Source organism: Leptosomus discolor, chromosome 20 (assembly GCF_034619465.1).
Source record: "Leptosomus discolor isolate bLepDis1 chromosome 20, bLepDis1.hap2, whole genome shotgun sequence".
Lineage (NCBI taxonomy): Eukaryota > Metazoa > Chordata > Aves > Leptosomiformes > Leptosomidae > Leptosomus > Leptosomus discolor.
The window spans coordinates 7,536,196-7,556,029 of NC_141410.1; the positions used below are offsets into that span (position 1 = coordinate 7,536,196).

General features: G+C 47.1%; 1 protein-coding gene across 2 annotated transcripts in view; it reads left to right on the top strand.

Annotated features, from left to right (window-relative positions):
• SAMD11 (sterile alpha motif domain containing 11) overlaps nt 1–19,834 on the top strand; it is a 123,806-nt gene that overhangs the window by 40,149 nt on the left and 63,823 nt on the right. For both annotated transcript variants that reach the window (XM_086476189.1, XM_086476190.1), the window contains exon 4: nt 7,909–7,959. In XM_086476189.1, the coding sequence (XP_086332315.1) occupies nt 7,909–7,959 (51 nt within the window). The remainder of the gene's footprint in view (nt 1–7,908; nt 7,960–19,834) is intronic.

Consider the following 19,834-nt stretch of genomic DNA (forward strand, 5'->3'; position numbering starts at 1 on the left):
GCACTGAAGTTAGTGCATGCCAGTTCATTTCACAACCAAGTCCTTGCAAAACTGTGTCTCTTTGCTGTCTTACACGTATGTAAATAAGTTAAGGAAACCAAGCCTCACACTGAAGTGAGCTTGGCTCATCTGCTTTGAAATCCAAGTGACCTAAGCTTAAAGGTGAATGTTTTCATCTTGTAGTGAGACCCCTTGAGTCCTCTTTAGCCTGCTTTGCAGGGTGTGCTAAGTAGCCTTTGTGTTATGCCTCCTGTCTGGAAGACAGAGGGCTTAAAATCTTGTCTCATATAACCAGAGGCATCTGCTGAGCTTGATACCGTAGCTTGATACCCAGACTGTAAGCACTCAGCTCTGAAGATTATTGGGACAGCATAGCAGAGGAAAAGCCTTTTTCTTTCAGTCAGATTCGGAGTTCCTGAAAATCTTGCTTTTTTACAACATTGCCTCCATGCAACAGTTGCATCGCCTTAATTACTGTGTTTGGTTAAGTTTTACTGCCTCCCGGTGAGAGTGCTTGGCTGGCTATGAAAATAGTTTTTCCTGTTTGGGGAAAAGAATTGCATCAGCATAGGGCATTTCTATACCGATACACCTATGTCACCTGGATGGTTATTTTAGTCACAGTAGTACTGGCATAGCTGAACTGGCACAAGAACCATGTGGAGCAGACTTCAGTTAGAAACTTTGGCTTTATGAAGACTTTTTCCTTTCTCGCAGACTATTAACTAAGCTGCCTCTCTCCAGCAAACTAACCCCAAAGTTATGCTGGTCTGCTTTTTTGTTACTGCTCTCTGGTTTATCCTAGACACAAAAAAACAACGCAGAGGAAGTCTGAGATTACAAATTCCATTGCTCTGCAATAATTTGGGGAGCATTAACTTCCTTACGCTCATTGGGAGATTCCAGCCGACACTGATAACTGCTTTACCTCAGGAACAGCCTGTGAGCTTTTTCACGCTGAGGTTCAAACTGCCTTTAAGGATCTCCATTGTGTTATCCCAGGAATCTCCAAGCAGAGGAAAGCCAGTGTAGCCTGAGAGTAAGGTTCAGCTTGAACAGTAAGATCCTCGCATGCTGTTGGATTTAAGCCCATCATTGTCTTGTGGGTACATGAATTTAACTTCTATTTTAAAGACTGTCCTTTTTCATTAGTATGGGAGAGGAGGGAAAGAGAAGAGGAGAAATGTAATGATAGCATCTCAGATTTAACAGGGTAGGTTAGGAACTGCTCACGCACAGCTTTGCCTTAAGTCCCCAGCAAAATGTGATGGCATGGCTAATAGGAAGAGGCAATAATTCCAATAATACTTCAGCACCTGTTTAAAATGATGATTTTTTGACCTGACCTGTCTCTGAAGGCATCCTTATGGGATATCAGTAATCATGTATAGTGGACTGAGTAACAGGCAGGAGAGGTGCAGATGGACATGTGTGGTGAAAATGCCTTTGAAATTCTTTTATTAAAAAAGAGGATTGGGAGCAACAGTAGGAGCAGATTGTACAATGAGAGCACACAACAGGCTGGGTTCCTTGCCAAATATTGCTCTGAAATAAAAGCCATTTTGAGGAGAAATAACAAAAGTCGTCCTGTAACAGGGTGTCTGTGCAATGAGAAGCAGATTTCTGGAGAACCCCATACTGCCCTTAAGTCCTTCCTCCTTTTTTTATGTCACTGACCCCCACACCCCTGAATCTTCTCTGGCTGTGTCAGCAATATGACCCCGTAGACTAGCACCTGGCATGGGATTAGTGTTATTTCAAACCAGAGGAGAGCATTTGAAATGAAGGTGCTTACTCAAGGAATGGTGGAACGCTCTCTCCTTGCCCCTGTTCACACACGCACATGGATGGAGTCCAGACAGGGGCACGTTGCTCTCCCCTGTCCCCCAGCATCCCTCACCTCGCAGACCAGCTTTACAGCCTTCTCCTCGCTCAGTGTCCATTTTCTAATAGCAAAATTACTGACCTCCACTAAGCCTTAATGGCTAACGGCTGCCAGCCTTTCCGCTGCCTGCCTTTCTAAGTGGAAAGCTATTTCTTATATCCCATAAGGCTGCTGCTCTTTGACTCCCTAATTGATTGAAGATCAAACCCAAGCACCCCCCCATTATCTTGGTCACATGCACCTGCTTGTAATTCAGAGCCACGAGGTCCCAGTGCCTTCTCAGCTGATGTGCAATGCTCACAACGCTGCCTTTGCCTTCCTTCTCTTGCTTGGCCTCTTCCTGCGGTGCTCCCCAACAGTCCACCCTGGTGCTGCCCTGGGATGAGAGCTGTGTGACATCCCTGCTCCCGGTGGAGCTCAGTTTTGTGGCAGGTTATGCCACACAACGCTGCTTTTTGCCTGCTGTGGAAGCCAGAGCATGGCTGGGGTCTGGGCTGAGCTGACAAGGCTCTTCCAGGCAGCGTACAACTGAAGAGAGACCAGACACATGACAGAGCAGGGCTCTGGGCTCCAGCCGTGAATCGGGCTCTTAGATTAGATTCGACAGCCCTTCTTCTAATTGCCATGACTCAAGAGAAGGAGGGAGGCAGGGCCCCTCTTGTGGCTGGAGACATATTTTACTGCTTTATGACACTTTTCTTTCACAGCTTCCACTGGTTATTTTCTGTCAGTCCCTTCTGCCTTCCTCTGCAACCCTTTATTTTCTCTTCTCCTTTCTCCTTCCTCCCTCCTTCCCCTTTTTTCTCTGAACCATGCACCACTTAATAACAGTCACTGTATTCAATAAATATATTAAAGATTCCTCTGGGAGGCAAAGGCTGGACTTGGTCCAGAGTGCCAGGAAGTATGTCGTTGACCTAATGAGGACATATATTGGAGCGGGGAGAGAGAGAGAGAAAATGGCTACTTACTTCTCAGGGATGTTGCAGGATAAAATACAATAAACAGCAAGAAATCCCTTCTTGCCCAGGAAGGAGATATGAGAACAGAAAGAAAGGTGAAGTGTGAGAATGAAAGCAAGTGAAATCTCGACCCACGAGTGCTCTTGGCTGCTCTCTGTGTCTCCTTGTGTTTGACCCTTGCAACGTCGGTTCCATGGTGGAGATAACCCAGGTGCCCCACGTCCAGGCCATTCTTCCAGACATCATGTGTGAGGTTTCCTGGAGGAGCCTACCCCCTGTTCATTGCCTGCACAAGCTCCTTAGGTTGGCTGCCTGAAAATAGCGTGACATGGATAGGGGGAGACTGTGGGAGCAGAGACAGTGATCTATGCGAAGAGTAGGGAGGAGAGAGGAGCTACCTCTGACCGTCCAACCAAGCAGCCTGCATAGTAGCACCTGCAAATATATCTTCCCCAACTGCTTACCTGCAGCTTTGTGGTTTGCACTGCATGGGCCTCACTGTGTGCCTGAGTGCTCTGTGCTTCCATGCAGGATGGTGGTACTTGGGGCCTGACTTGGGGCACACCGAATTCCCTGTGACCATGGTGGTGTTGGGCTGTGCCGGTTGAACAGGAGTCCTTCACTCACCCCTTTCACCAACACCATCCCTTCAGTGCAGTCTTCTAAACCAGAGGATGTGGGGAGACCTCGTCAGTATTTTTCTCTTCTCTGTGGCCTTGCCTGTGCTAGAAAATGGAAAGGTACAGATCAGCTCCGTCCGGAGGAAGTGTTGGTCTTAGAATTAAATGGGAGTAGAAAGGGACAGTTGAGGGTAAGCGTTGTGATGGCTTCTTCTTCTGGCAGTGGTGACCTGTTCTGGTAGCTGAATCCTGCCTGGTGTTCTCCACACTCCACACTCACATGTTGGCTGCTGCAGCGTGTACCTGGGACGGTGGAGCGAGCCAAAGGGAGCAGCGGGAAGCAAGCTGGCCCCAGTGCAGAAGCTCAGCTGCAGCCTGAGGTTGTTACTGCCCCTGGGGTGACAAAACGTATGGGGATGCCTCACTCACTCCGTTGGCCTCTTCCGTGGTTGCCACTCTGGTGTTGAAAGCTTGCAGGGACCGCTGGGGTAAAAAAGAAATGACAGGGAAGGAAAGAAACAGCTTAAAAATTGAAAACTCTCCCAGCTGCTCGCCGTTGTTTCGCCAGCTCTGTCACTTTCTTTTCTGGGCTGGATTCTCATGCCAGTACAGGCTCCAGAGATGCTGTGAATAGCCTCAGTCCTTCCTGTTAATGTCTTTTTTTGGTTCACGTACATATATAAGCAATTTCATTCTTTGCACAAAGCAAACCCTTGTCATTCTGGTCCCTCCTTGCTGAAGCGCCCGATGCGGCAGGGTGTTAATTCCCCCAGCTTGCCTGCCCCTCGGACTGCCCTCCCGGCTTGCAGAGCTGTGCTGGGAACCCGTTCCTGTTGCTGGAGGGCCCATCTGGTCATTTGTGTTGAACATTTTCTAACTGATCACACCGTGTCTGAGACCTTGGATGGGTGAGGAGGTGGGAGAGACAGTAGCAGGTGTAACACCTTTGCTTGCCTGGCTATGGTTTTTATTTCCCTCCCCTCCCTTTTCTGTTATTAATTTGTAAGGGACTGGCTGATGCTCACCACTCTTTATACAACCCAAGGATAGGCTTGTGTAGCTGATAGTTTGCAAATTATTAGTAATTTGATTTCAATTGGATGGATAATCCGTTAAAGCAGGACGTACATTAGCCTCAGAAATCTAATTGGTGATAACGGCATAGAGATGTGGAATGAGTGCTTGGTTCTGCTCCCTATCCCTCCCCCCTCCCCCCCCAAAAAAGATAATTAGAATTTAATTTCATTCTCACCTATTCATTTGTCTAAATATGAGTGTTTAATTATCCATCTCAGCAGATAGATGTTTCTGTCTCTGTGTGGATCTGAGCTATTTCTTTGGTATGAGGTTTTCCCTCCCCGCTACTTCATAACTCTCGAAGCAGTGTTCTTCTACTTTGAAGCCTGGCTGTGCGAAGTCTCATCACGAGACGTGCCTTCACCCGACACTCAGGATCACTGTCTGCAGTCTGCCCGAGTCAGTGGGTGCAACAGACCACGAGAAGTGGCATTTTATGGAAGGCTGAGAGTTTAACTTCGAGACTGAACCCCAAGTGGAGAGCTGGGAGCCCGGGCAATCTCCTGCTCTGGTGTCAGTTCCCTTTGCTGCCTGAGCAGGTAATTTCAGCCTCTGGCCTTGGGCCCCCTGTGGCAGTGCCACGGCTGGGAGGTACCTGCCTCCCTGCTTCCCTGGCGTTTGGGTGGGAGGTGGGCCCTCCCGTTAGGGTACAGGCTGTGCAGTCCCGGGAGCTGAGTCAGAAGGCTGGAAGTGATGACCATTCCCGGTGTGGATGGGAGCTTTTGAACGAGGGGCGTTAGCTGCGTGGGCAGAGGGAACGTTGCAGCCTTGCTTTGAGAGTCCAGCATGAAAAAACACTTTTTACCTGCCAGGTAGGGTAATAATGGGTGTCTGCTCCACGTTGTGAGCTCCAGAGCTGAGCGTCTGCGGGACGGAGAGGCACGGCGTTGGCTGGGTTCTCGGGTGAGACGGGATGGTGAGCGGTGCAGCAGAACGGGGTGCTCTGCTGCCGTGCACCTCTGCGTGCCAGCCCCACGGGCTCGGGGAGGGCCCGGTGGAGCACACGGGGCGGTGTGATGGCAGCACAGATGCGGTCCAAAGCGGGCTGTGGCCCACCGTTAGGCTCTGAACACTGCCTGGGGGAAATGCATGCTGCCTGCAGAGAGAGGCCCGGAGGGCAGGTTACCTTACCCACAGCCTTTCTGAGTTGTAATCTTTTCATCAGGAAAGGGACCACGGAGGTTTAGTCAGACAAACATGGCATTTAATCGACATAGAGCTCAGGGCCAAACCCTTTCAGGTTTTTTTTGAGGGCGCTGAAGAATTTTTATGGACAGAGAAACAGGAGAAGCACAAGGTTCCTTTTCAGACTGGATTTCCAGCTGGTCCCACGGCACTCACTGCTGTGCGGCATTTGGAGCTCTCCCCACTTCCACTGTGCAGCTGCTAGAATCTGATTTGCACAGGGCAAGGTGCTGAGCTGGAATTAAAGGGGGTTTATGAGGGTTTTGTGTGTGTAGGAAATCTTGTATTCTAGGGAGCGGTGTGAAATCAGGCTCACCACCCTCCACCAGTTCCGCTCTTTGTTAACAGGCCAGACTCTCCCAGGCCTGTTAGGGCCATAAGGGCCTTGGCTGGCTTGAATTTGCTTTGAACTTTGGATTCAGATGAGCTTACTTGGAAAGCCCAAATGTGTCCCAGCGTTTGACCAAACTTCAGGTCATGGAAATTTTGCTCAATGCCCCGGTTTGGCCTGTCCTTTCCAGAAAGTTTGCAAGACTTGTCTGAATTTTAACTCTGAAGAACAACTGTTATTGCTGTAAGCTCAGTAGCTGGGAAGTGCCTATTCCATTTCTCTTTGCAAATAAAATGTTGGGAAGATGGAAAGCCGGGATAGGTTTTCTAAACTGTTACCTTTGAGGAAGAAAAATGGGAAAAACTGGGTATGTGTGGAACTAGTAAGTGCAGTTCTGAGCACAGTTTTATTGGTGGAAGTTAATATCTACTAAAATCTAACAATCCCTTGAAAGAACTACTTGCCCCTAAAAGAGCTACTCAGAGAGCAACCAGCCTCCCTTTCTGAGCCAGTCTTGCAGGAAGAGCACAAAAGGTACGCTGTCACATTAGTAAAACTCGCAGCAGCATCATGTCTTGGATGTGAAATTACTTCCGTGCTAAGAGTTGCTTTCAGTTGATTTCTGAATTAGGCTGAAGCGGGGGCACCCATTCAGGAAAGCTCTTAAACAGACACTTAGACCCGAGTTAAGTCCCCTTGACTTCACTGGTCATGCTTAAGTGTTTTCTGGCCCGATTCAAAGCAGTTTCAAATTGGAAGAAAGGCTCTCTTTTACTTCAGCAGGTTTTAGATTAGGCTGCTTCTGCCGTCGGGTGGTCTTCAGCTGCACACTGTTGCTTTTTCTAGTTGGCAGGAGTGCTGCAGGGATGCACAAAGTGTGCAAAAAGTGCATTTGGGCCTCTGCTGCTTGTGATAGCCGCAGCCACTTCTGTTTCCTGCTTTTGGGAACCTACATCTGCAGGAGCTGATTTCTGCGCCCAGCTAGGAACCCGCATGTTCGCGGGCAGGTGCTGAGAGATGTGGGAGCGGGTTTGTGCAAGGATACGGGCTTGCTGCCAGTTTGGGCTCAAATGGCTGGGGTTCTCATCAGTCACATCGACATGGAGAAACAGTGGTGGTCACAGACCTCCTCTGGTTGGCGGGGGAGATCGGTGCTCCCTGGTGTCGAGTGGAGACACCAGACCACAGAAGGTCAAGCATCTGCCTCAGCCCTGTGGGTTGGTGTGGATGCTGGCTAGTACCAAGGGGGAAAAAAACCCCACAACAAAAAAATGAACAAAATCCCAACCCCCTTGGCTGCTCTGCCTTAATTTAGGATATTGTTCATCTAGATTCTGCTGTTCCTGCTTGTCAGCAGGCAGAGTGACAGAATAGGTGAAATTGATTTCCGAGGTGGGAAATTGCTAATAATTTATTTACAGCTGGGGCGGGTGTGGAGGAGGGAATACGGTACAGACATATTTGGGTTTTCTTCATAAAATGTCAATGCTTAGCTCTTTCTGCTTCCTCTGAGCGTGTCCTATTAGTTCAGACAGCATCCTGCGGTCCCTACACCTGTTAAGGAGACTGCCTGCAGCAAGGAGAAGTTCCCTCACCGCCGTTCAGCTCGCCGGCAGGTCTCTCCTTTACAGCAGCGAGTCCTGCTGTGGACACTGGGGACTGCCATGGGTGCGCGGTGTGGCTCGTCACAGCACCCCAGAGCTCAGAAGGCGGCAGCAGTTGTGGTGGAGAGGGAGAGGGAGCTGGAGAGGACGGTGGGCGGGTTGTCATGATGGAGCAGATCTTTTAAGTGGCAAGAGATGCAGCGTTCAGCCTGTGCCATTGACCTCTCTGTTTGTTTGTTAACAGGATACACACCCACTGGGATTTAAACATCTCCTTCCGAGAGACCTCTTGCAGGTACCATTTTGGGGCACCCTCTTTGTATGGTAGGCTAAGAGTTTATGATATGTTACTGGGGTATGGATGCTGTTAGATGTAAATGAACATTTCTGACTGTCAGTGTTGTGGGTTTTTTTCTTCCTCCTTTGTTCCTTTTTCTCCCCTTACCACATACCCTTTCTTTTGTTTTTATTTTTGGGGAAAGTTGTCTGTGGGGGAAAACAGTTGTTATTATGCTGGAAGAGAAAACTGATTAGGCTTGTAAAGAAAGCCCATTATTGGTTTTGATATGTTTATGCTGGTCCCTTTTTGGAAGAATGCAAGGTTGGGGGTGGCCCAGATCTGTTGCCTGACGTGAGAGACGTGTGAGTCTGCGTCCCGTTTGCAAGAGTGATTCTTTGCACAACAGGCTCATTGAAGGCCAAACTGACTGATGCTCCTGAAGTGCTCAGGAGTTGCAGTGTTGTGCTCAGCCAGCTTGAAGCAGTGCTGCCTTAAAAGGCGGGCCTGTGACTGCAAATGCAAGAATCACTGGATGACAGATGCTTTAGATGATATGAGGCCACTGAGACACCCTGGTCCTGCAAAAACTTACACGTGTGGGTGTCCGACGGCCGTGTTGAAGTATTGGAACCAACAGGACCCTGCATTTTGCAATGTGAAACATAAATGGGTTGAACTAGAGCTGCAAAAGTGCAATGCAAGAATATTTATAAGTCAGCTCGGGAAAAAATTGACATTCAAAAAATGACAAGTATTTTACAAAGCATAAATAAAAGAAGTGACATAGAAGTCTGAATTGGGAGAAGAGAAGGATTGCCAAACCAGTCTGTTATATTGGTTGTAAAGTCTGGTTTTCTGCAGTAACAGATACCCTAAGAAGGTGGAAATTAATAAATTGAAGATACCCAGTTACAAACACGAATATTCCTTTGTGACCTCTTGGCCAGTTGATATCCTGAGCACAGTGCATTTTCTGTACATGTTGCTAGTAGTCATAAACTTTTGCAATCCTTTAAAAAGACAGCTGCAGAAATTTGCCTTTGCACTAAGAAAAAGAAAACTGGATTTTTGAAATTTCTCTTTTATCCTGAATTGCCACATCAGAGCGAAACAGTTGAGCCTGGCAGGTACTGCTTGTTTTCTAGAACCAGAAAAATTAATCTGTGCAGCTGTGAAACTTCTTGGGGAACACAGAACAGAAGGAGGTAGATAGGGTGTCCAGCAGTCCAGAATCTGGCTCTGTATGTGCTTCATGCGTATCTGGATGTTGTAGAAATCAGGATCTGGTCTTGCAAATAGCAGTCCACTAAAAATGTTTTGCTAAAAGTAGTTTCTGATGCTTTGTGTAAACTTCCTGTCGAGTTAGAGGTGTAAAAACAGTAGGAAAATATTACTACCACCACCACCACTGCTACTACTACTATTACTATTATTACTTGTGGAAGTGCCCACGACATGCTAGACACTTCACAAACATTTAAGAAACGATTAATACCCTGTAGAGATCAGGTTGTTTGGTCAGGGAAGTGCAAATGATTTTATCTGATGACTTTTGTGACAAGACTTAATGAGTATAGGACTTAGTGCAGCAAATGTAGTGTTTATGTAAGAGAACATTGTTTAAGAGCTTTAGGGAGACATACCTATCAGTGTTGCAGCTGATGTGGTATCTGCAAGCCTCAGAATGTTTTGCAAATGTAAGCACCAGTGACAGGAGCAGAGAGTAGTAGAAATTACTTCCATCTCCATCACATGCCCTTCAAATGCAGTGCTAATAAGTTCTGCCCCTTGCTGTGTGCTCCCCAAAAAACCCTGTGGCACAAGAGTGGAAGTGAGCAGCAGAGAAGTCAAGGACGGGTAGTCTCTCTCATTTTAACCTGTTCACACTTAGCCGCTCCCTCCCTCCCCCAGCCTGAGGATGATTTGGGCAGTTCTGTGGCAACACTGGTGTGTGAAGGTTGTAGCCTGAACTGGAGACACAAGTCCCTCTATGTTTAGTTGAGTAGCGGGGTATGAATTAGGTCTTGACATCCCCATGAGGCTCAGTGGAGGCAGTGGGGAGTGAAGGGTGGGAGATCTGTACTGATTTATACTCCGTTAGGGAACGAGCGAGGGCAGAGGTGTTCACTGGTATTTAAGTAAGCACAGACTTTGGCCCTGAAGCATAAACCCCCCTAATTCCTAAAATTTACAATGTTAAGAACACAGCCCCCCACCCTGATCAGTGAGCATCTAGAAGCCAGTCTAGAAGGCATGTCTCACCCAGCACTCCTGTAAAAAACAGCTGAAGGTTTTTTTGTATGGCAGCCTTTAGAATAAAATCCCTGGTTTCTTGCCATAAGCTTTTGGAACTCTAAAATACGAAATAATGGATTCCTTCCAGGCAGACCCTTTCATGATAAATTTCAGCCTAGAGCAGAGTTTTATGGCTGAGTTATAAACTCCTAAAAGGCAGAGGTTTGTAATGGAAGTGCTGACAGAAGCCTTAATTAATAGCCATGTGAACAACGGTTCTGCACAATGGCAACTAAGGGTGCAAACACCTTCGGAAATTAGAGTCTCTATCTTAAAAAAAACCATGAACAGCAAGTACACTTCTTGGGCTTCCTCAGCTTAACTGTTTGTTCCCTTCAGTTTTGCTCTCTCCTGGCAGAAACATCGATAGTTCCTCCAGGGAACAGAAGTTTTGCTTTTGCGGGTTAAATGGTTAGTCTGACTATCAAAAATTGTGCCTGACTGGCTAGTTTAGAAGAAAACAACACGTGTTATGCTGTGTAGCAAAGAAAGTAATTTGTGTGTTTATGTGTTTGTACAGAAAAAGGTTGTATGTATTGAAGTGACCTAAATTGCCACACAGTTCTGTAAAACACCTGGTGTCTCTAAAACACATCATGGGGTGGCAGAAGGGTTTAGCTGACCTTTATTCTCAGTGACCTGCATAATTCAGCACATGGGAGTTACGCAGGTCATCCCAAACCCACGCCAGGAAATCGTTACGACGCACCACCCCTGCATGAATACACAGTCACCGTGCTGCTTGAAACCCAGCAGGTCTGAGAACTGCCATCTTAATTTACCTGCCTCTTTGTCATAAGTTTGTCTTTGATCTTCCTTTCCAAGTTGTCTGGGGATACCTGGATTCATTGGATTAACCACCTTAGAATTGCCGTCTGCGTCGCCCTGGATAAAAAGACATTTAATTGGGTACAAATCATTCTCTATGCAAAGAACCAAAAGCTCGAGATAGGGGAATTGTCCTGAAAGGGGAGATTAGGATCTCTCCTTGGCTTGCCAGGTGCTTTGCTCCCTTCCCTTTTAAGCTTTGAAGTTATTACAGGTTTGAGATTTTGTTTACAGCTAGTCTTGCTTTAAAATTGCCTTTTTAAGGCAGAACTCCCTTGTATGGACATACATGGAATGATTTGCTGAAGTGTGTTAAAAGTTGTTCAGTAAATGATGCACTTATTTTATTTCAAGACAAACCTGTCAGATTTTGAAATAGTAAACACAAGGTTAAAGCCTGGTCTCTGCCACAAGATGCCTACTCTCCGCTCCCGTGGATTCCAGTGTGAGTCACAGTTGCTCAGCACCACAGGCAGGATTACCTTTCTGAGGCTGAGGCATCTCGTGAAAATAAATTGTGGAATAAAAAGGAGTTCCAGAGAGGAAAAGGATTTTCCTTCTATTTGTTGCCACTTGATGTCTAGAGGGAATGGCAGGGAGGTGAGTGAGCAGTAGATAAGAGGCCATGCATGTTAATACCATGCAGTGGTGCAGCTCGGGGTGGAATAAACATTTTTCCCACCTGAGAATTTCAAGACACTGTCAGTGCAATTAAGCCACCCTTGTTTCCCAGCAAGTCAAGAGTTGTTTTCTGTTGCCCTTATTAAAGATGGCCTGACTGGTAGGAGAGAAGATGGTGTAATTTGGTTAAAGCCGCATACAGAGACAAGGAGCGCAGCAGGGAACTGAGCTGGGCATCTGGACGTTCAGCCACCTGCTCTGGCTCTTGGCTGCGTGGTACGCCAGCCCTGAAAGACTGTCCGAGGCAGTATTTCTGTCTTCAGAGCCCTGCGCTGGTGCAGGCATAAAACAGTGACAAAGGAAAGAGGCAGGAGCGTGCAAGAGAGTCTCTTCGCTGCTGTATGAACTCCAAGCTTACCGGGCCTGCCAGGGGATAATTTTATCCAGGTGTATGCCACATGAAGGCTGCGTGAGGAGATGGAAGGAAAACAAAGGCATCATTTGCCCAGAGCAAATGAAATGCTTTTAACAACCCCAGTTTAAACAGAGATTACAGTGGGGTGTAACCAGCCTTTCTGGACGGGCATGAACTGTATTAGAATGTGTTTTAGACAGACATTTGGCCAAGAGCCTCTGTGTCCGTGTGTGTGTGTGCGTGTATGTTTGAATATGACTATAACGTACTTGGTGGGCCTTTCCATCTTGATTTAATGCTGGCAGAAACCCTTACTCAGCCAGGACTGAGTTTTAGCTGGAGAGTTGCATGTACATGTTAGGTCTGTGTGGTACAGCTTCACACTTTTTAGAAAACTGTATTTAAGGAGGAATGAAACAGGTTAGTCAAGAAGGAAGAGGAACATTAAACAAATCAGGTCAAGTGGAAGAAGCAGATGAAAAATACATGGGAAATGGGACAGGAGAAGCAAACTGAAGGGAAGTTCACTAATTTAGCTCATTCCTTTGGAAGGATACCCAGGGAGAGAAAGGGAAAGCAGGAGGGAATTGAAAAGTAGATGGTTCTGACCATGTCAAGGCTGCTCCTGACTCAGCAGAAAGTATTGCTGCATGATGCAGGTAACGTTATCAAGTGCCAGAGCATCCTGCTGCTCTGCCCTTTAAGGATTGATATAGGATGGCTTCTGGGCTGTCTGTTTATTTATTTATCCTAGTAAGCTTTTGCCGTTTGACCTAGGAAACCTGAAGTAGGTACTGAAAGGTCACAAGAAGTTTTTAGCAGCTGGAAGCTGATGCGATCCCTTAATGCCCTGCAGTCTGTAGCATCTGCTGCTAAAAGAGCTGGTATTTGTCAGATAAGTGCCTTTAAGTTACAGCTGGAGAATCAGACAGTGGCAGAGGGACACGAGTGCCTTCAAATGGGGACCTGCCTTCACCCTTCCGTGTCAGTCCCTGGTTTCTGCCTCGACACCAACAGACAGCAGGGCTGAAGCAGTAGCCCCCATTGAAAAAGCTGATAGTGAGCTGAACTTAACAGAATGAGTCAGATTTTGCCCATCTGGTTGAGAGTCAGGGCACAGAAGCCTGAGTAGACACCAGCTGTATGCAGACCTCTTTCCATAACTCACGGTGACTTTGGAGGACAACTGTGAAGCTGACTCTGGACTGGATGCTATAGAAAGCTTAAAAAGATCCCAGTGAAATACCACAGAATGGACGTCGGTACGGGGAGGACGCTGACTCAACATGAAGCTGAATTCGGCCCTTCCATATTATTTCTGCCGTGGCTTGGGGACGTAGACTGCTTAAGGAAATGTTTTAATCCTCATTTTGGCGGAATGTACAAAGAGCTCTCACCTTTGTAACTGTTAAAGTGAAAGCTATGAACCAGGACGTGCTTCCTGAAGGCAAAGCCAATGAATACAAGGAAGCTCCTGGCTAATGCCGCTGTTGTTGGCAGTCAAGGCATGGCTATGTGGAGACAATATGTTGGAAGAAAAAGACTTTCCAGGTGGGTGAACTCCGTTTGTTCACCAAACGGTGACATACCTGTTTGATTTTAGACAATAGTTGCCCAAAAGTTAATGGATGTGTTCTTTTGTTTAACTGGAAGAAGAGAAGTAAAGTAAATCCACAGCAAGTCCGCATAGTTGATAGACATTAACAGGAATGTTCTGTGTCAGAATGCAGAGCATTCGGGAGGGTTCAGCCAAGGAGCTAAGGCTCCAGTTCTGTAGAAAACAATATGAGCAGCCTTTGCTTTGCTTGTGTTTGATGACCCACAAAGCATCCATGTGAAGTTTGAAAGTGTAGCTATTGAGATAAAATGGGAGAAGCTGCTACGTATGGGCCTGATGTTCCATCAGCTGCTTTTTGAGGGCTTCAGATGGCAACAGGACAGACTTCTGGCTCTGTGGTTTCCCTTTATTTGTGGATCTAAACCCCCCCAAAAGACTGGTACTGGCAGGAAACAAAGGAAGTTGTTCTTGACACCGTCTTGCTGGAAGGCACTGATGAAATGTAGATCTAAAAGTTGTGTGTATTCCTGGACTCCACAGAAGCTGCTGGCAGGACATTCCCCAAGGCCCGTGTGAGTGCGTGAATTAGGCCTGGGGTTTTCAAGGAGTCACGTAGAGCAGAGTTGCCTGAGTAGCTTTTGCTTCTCCCTTTCCTGTAGGGATAAGGCCAAACAAGGCCTTATCTGTGGCCTTGTTCGTGCAGATTCTGGAATGAACATCCTTGTAGGGAAGAATGGATGAACAGGGAGGATTAGTACCTGTTGGTTTGCTGAGAAGTATTATTTAATCTGAAAGTATTATTTAATCTGAAATAATTATTTCATTAGCAGTACTTTTTGCTCTTGTATTCATTCCCAGGAAGCTTCATTTGGCTACAGGGGTGGGTTAGGGAAAGGAGACCGTTCATGCACTAGTAGAGATTCAGAGAAATGGTAAAAGTGAATAGGTAGCTGGTAAACTAGTTTTGGCTTTCGTTTTAAAGCTAGAAGAATATGATTCTATTTCAAATAAAGTAGATCAGAAAAGCTGTTAGATACCTACAAGAAAAGAGGGAATGTTTATTCAAGAGTAATGCTCTTCATATTTATCCCCTGTGTGTTGTCATCTCTAGAGTATCTGTCCTGGGAGCGGGGTTATAATGGACCTGTTGTAGGGCACCTGAAAGGATTTTGGATAAACCAAGCATGTGAAGGCGTCTTAAGACCTTGTTATGTTGTTGAGATTATTCAGTAAGTTTGGTGGCAGTTTTGGGGAAGCATTCTCGATATATTTCAGCTGCGTACAGTGATCGAAAAGAGAATCTTATCCCTCTGCCTTTAGATTGTGTGTCGGATCAAAACTTCAAGGGCATGTTTCTGGAATAGGTTTTCTGACCTCCCTCTTCACACCCTACTGTGAAATGGAAAGGATTCAAATATAAGTCTGTCTTGTCCTTAATACATGGGATATGTGAGTGATTCCTGTAGATCATTAGTTCCCACCGTTCATTGTCTAAACTTACAGCCTATCACCCATTTAAAATCGCTCATCTGAGCATTTTAATATTTCATCAGTTCAAAGCGGGCGGCTTAATGAATTGAGAAAATGAGGAGAATTTGGGATATTTAAAGAGACCTTATATCCATTAGGCACACCAGCTGCATGTCAGCGACGCATTCTTTTTATTGGCTGGGCAAAACATTTCTATTTTGTTACTGAAGAACATTGGAACACAGGATCTAGACAAGTCCAAAACTTGAGGGAACGCTCTACATGTCAGCAGGACAAGCCCATTGATTTTGGTGCAAATCAGATGTGCCAAGAAAACCTGTCAGGAGTAAAATCAGGACCTCCAGGCTGCCTGGTGCTGCAGGCAGAGGAATCGTTTGGCCCTTCCCTGCACTTGCAGGCAAGCAGCAGGAGCAGCTGCGTAGCTGAGAGGGTGAGGCTGAGTGGGACTGGGATTCTGACAAGTAACACAGTTTCAGAAGTATTTTTTAAGAGGTGGGTTTGGAGATCCAGCAGGGAAGAGCTAGGAACTTGGGGAAATTTGGGGTAAGCAGAAATGTTTAGGTTGGTGTTAATTGCAAACTGGGGAACTGAAAGAAGGGTTTCTAAATTTGCGTGGGAGCACACTAAGCCACTGGGAAATGATGGAAAGGAAAACAAAGAGACACTGAAGCTCTAGGGTGAGGGAGGGATCCAATGTGAGCCGCTTCCATGAAGCAAGGGGTACTGGAGGTTGACTCACAAGGTCTGTGCAGTGAGGAGGCAGGGGAAGAGCGGAATGGAGACGGTTTTAGGTATCCATGAAAGGCACTTTGACTCACGGTAGGAGCATGTCACATGTGTGTGACACCCCACCCTCCAGCTGCATTTCTGCTTGCCGTGGTTGCCTTCATTATGCTCTTAGTGAAACTTTTTTCATTAGTGGCCAAGGTGAGCTGCAGCCTGTGCTCGGGGAGGGGGTGATCAATAGCATGAGCGTGATGGATGTTCAGAGGAAAAATGTACGGAAGCTTTCAGTGGCTGTGGCAGACGAGCCAATGAAGATGGACCATTACGGAAAATCCTTCTGAACTCTGGTGAATTTGTGTTGGGTTGTTGCCCAGCAAGTGTGTGTGTAGAAGGCAGAAGTCAAAGATGTTTTCAAGGGACTGGTCATAGGGGTATTTGGATGCGCATCTACACTAAGAAGAAATGGCAGGCGGGAGAAAAGAGTCTGGAACTAACCTTCAGGCTTCTTGCCAGCTTGGGGTACTGGGTTCCATGTCCTTATGAGAGGAAAATAGCAGAAGATCTTCCTGTTTCCTGCCTCAGAAGAGAGCTGGGAGCAGTAAGGCTGGCTGAAAGAGCAGGAGACTGCTATGAACAGCAGTGCCAACACCACAGGGGGATGGTGCTTCCCAGGAGCTGCGCCTTGCCAACGATGGTCTTGCACAGTGCTTCCACCACGCTTTTGTAATCCCCATCCTTCTTACGAGTCTGGGTGAGGTGTCTCATCTGGAAGCTTGGTGTATCCTGCTGGTGATGGAGGAGTAGTAAAGTGACTGACTGTGTTTAAGGTCTTCCCTACCTTGTTTGGATTCAGGCTCTCATTATTTCTAGAGCTTTGTGTCCTCCTTTTCTCAGAAGCCACCGAGCTCCTTTATCCTGCTGCACAGTGAGCTTTTTGGCTCCAAGATTACGGCTGTGGTGGAAATGCAGGATTCAAGATGCATTACACCTGTCTGATAGATTTTCAATCGCAGAAGCCCTACCTGCATCACTGCAGACAGGAGGGGAAATCCGGGACTAAAATGTCTAGCATGGGTATCCCCGTGGGCAAATGCTTTTGGGGCACCGTGGTGGGTGGGTGTACGTCAAAACCAACTATCAGAATAAGGTGCCAGTAATGGTAGACTGGGTTTGTGCTTCATCTCAGTGCTTTATCTCTTCCCCATCTCCAGTCCGGCATCAGTGTGGTGTGGTTCTGTGTTACTTTTATTTATGGGCTTGCAGAGAGCCGAATGACAAAGCAGGATTACAATAAAAAACATCTTTATACTTATTTCCACCTAATTTTGGAGTTGCCAGCTCTACTGATCATTTTTATGAACTGTCATGAGCGTTAATGAGATTTTATGAGCATTTTACTTGGGACGTTGCAGGGTGATTTTTTTTCGCCCCGAGGTGAGTCTACAGGGAGAGTTAGGGCTGTAGTTGCCCATGGTTGGGCTGGGGGTTTTCAGGCCTCTCAGCTCTGTCCAGTCGGTACAACTTGTTTACCCCTCCCTCCTTCCTCTTCTCCCTTCCTTCGTCTTTCCCCTTTCGCCTGTGCCTGATGGGTGACATCTCAACAGAAGGTGGAGATACCCAAGAGGAAGAAGTGGGGTGTTGGTAAATTGTTGTCTATCCAGACTGATGTCTAAGAAGAAGAGAGAGGGGGTTTTTGTCAATGATGAAGTTTTAAAAGGCAATGAAAATATAAGCAAGGCAGGCAGGGAAGGAGAGGCAACTGTGCCCTGAGCTTTTGCTTCTTAGAGTGCAAAATTCTCACGGGGTACAGCTTACTCCTGTGGCAGTGGAGGTAGGTGGGAGTCTTTCCATTAGCTTCAGCGGGCCCCAAACTGGATTCCTGAATAACTGGGCCAGTTTGCACTTGGTTGAGCCTGTGAAAGTCCTGTTGAGCGCATTGCTGGCTACGAATGATAGTCGCCAGGTAGATGCGGGGTCTAGGCTTTTGCAGCAAATAGACAAGTTAGAGATGAACTCGGGAAACAAGGAGAGGGAACCAGCAAGTGCCTCACAAGGTAGCTTGCCTCCCAGCAGTTTGCCACATGGCAATTCATGAAGCGGCTGGTCAGAGAAGCTGAGGCTGCCCAGCTTATGCCAGAGAGGACCTGGAGCGTGAGGACTGGGGTGGGGAGAGGCAGCAAGGCACAGGGAGGTCTAAGGAGGCAGCCCCTCTGCTCCTCAGAGCTGCGCATCCATATGCTCGCTTGCATCCAGCTTCTTTGCCTGGGGCTTATCTGCCTATCTCTGATGGAAAAGTGACACAGCCTGTCAGCGGGTCACGCTGCCTGTTGTTTAACAGTGAAACAAACTCTGCTGCTCCCCCTTGCACGCCCCGTCCCCGTCCACTTCTTTGTTAGTCACCTGATCAGAGCCTTCAAATCCTTGACCCAAATCCTCCTGTGCCCAGCTTTAGGTCTTATCCTGCTCTGGCTGTTCTGTCCACTGTCGACCTGAGAGGAAAGGTATTGGCTGTGCGCTGCGTGATTAGGGAGATGTTGCTGGATGTTTTGAGCTGTGTGCAAGGTGATAAGCAGGAGTGAGGGAGGGGGAGAAGAGCCCTTGATCAGTCTGAGCTGCGAGCTTTCCCTGATCCACATCCCTTCTCTCTTTCTGCTGACTCAGTGACCCCAGTCTTACTGCCTGGGAGTGTCAGAGACAGTGACCTTGCCTGTCTGCTCAAGGACCTCTGGCACTCAAAGGCCATGCCAGGGCAAGCCAAGGCATGCTGAGGAGAAAGTTATTTTGCAGAATTTCTTATCCCAAGATGACTCTCAGCTCTGCTGGACTGGAAGATGGTTAATCCTGCACTGATTTGGTGCTGCGCATGTAGCAGGGAGTCGGAGCAGTCATCTTGTGAAATGTGCTTTTTTCTGTCTGGGTAGGAAGGTTTGCATACTAGTAGGGAAGAAGCTGAGAGGATTCATCAGCTCTTGGGAATACACAGATTATATTACTCGATTCAGTGTGGTCGGGGTTCTGAGATGGAGGGTCTCTGCTTCCTGGTGGGCAGAGACACAGGTCACGCATTTTTTTTTCCACTCTGAGCTGCCACTATTAACTGGGAGTACGATAGGGTGATTTTCTGACAGGTTCTGTGCAGGAGGTCAGACAATGTAGATATAACGGTCCCTTCTGGGGCTTAAAGTCAATGAGTCTGTGATTAAATGGCCCACAGAGGCTGGACATTGCAGGTTAAGGGAAAAGGAGTGATACTGGTGGCATTTTATGCGGGAGCTGCGGTCAGGTATTTCTCTGGCGGCAGCACAATGGCCAACAATCCCCAGGCCATGTCCATCTTTCTAGGGCCTTTTAATGAGCCCCAGATTTACCTGCGTGCAGTAGGGAGACAGAAGGTGGATTTTTTTCAAGGGCTGGGCTGGACTGCATGTGTTTCTTTGGAAATTGGTTCTTAGTTTTGGTTTGGGTGTAAAAAAAAATACTAACTAAAAAATATGAGAGCCTTTGAGTGGGTATTTTATACCAGTCCTGACATTACATAGTTGTGCTGTTACATAAGGTTGTTTCTCAGAGCTATAATGATGCAACAGTATTTATAGACCAATCTGGGTTTTCCTTTTAATGGCTTCCATAAAAAGCTTATTATTCCCTTCCCACAGTCACTTACTGATTTACATGCTTGTCCTGTCCCTGGGCGTATGCTCCAGTTTGGGTAGCCCTGAGCGACACACTCACACTGTCTGCTGGTTGCTAAATGACTCCTGACAACAGTCTGGCTGTGACACTGGTCTGATCCTTACGCCAGAAACTTGTCTTTTGGGGAGATGGTGAGGAGAGGGGAGAGGACGTCAACAGAAAAGAAGAAAAATCACTTGTGTTTCTGCAGGTTCTGGCAATATTGTCATCTCCTTGGAGCTGCAAAGGCTCTGTCATTCCTGGCGTATCGACCTGGCCAGGCG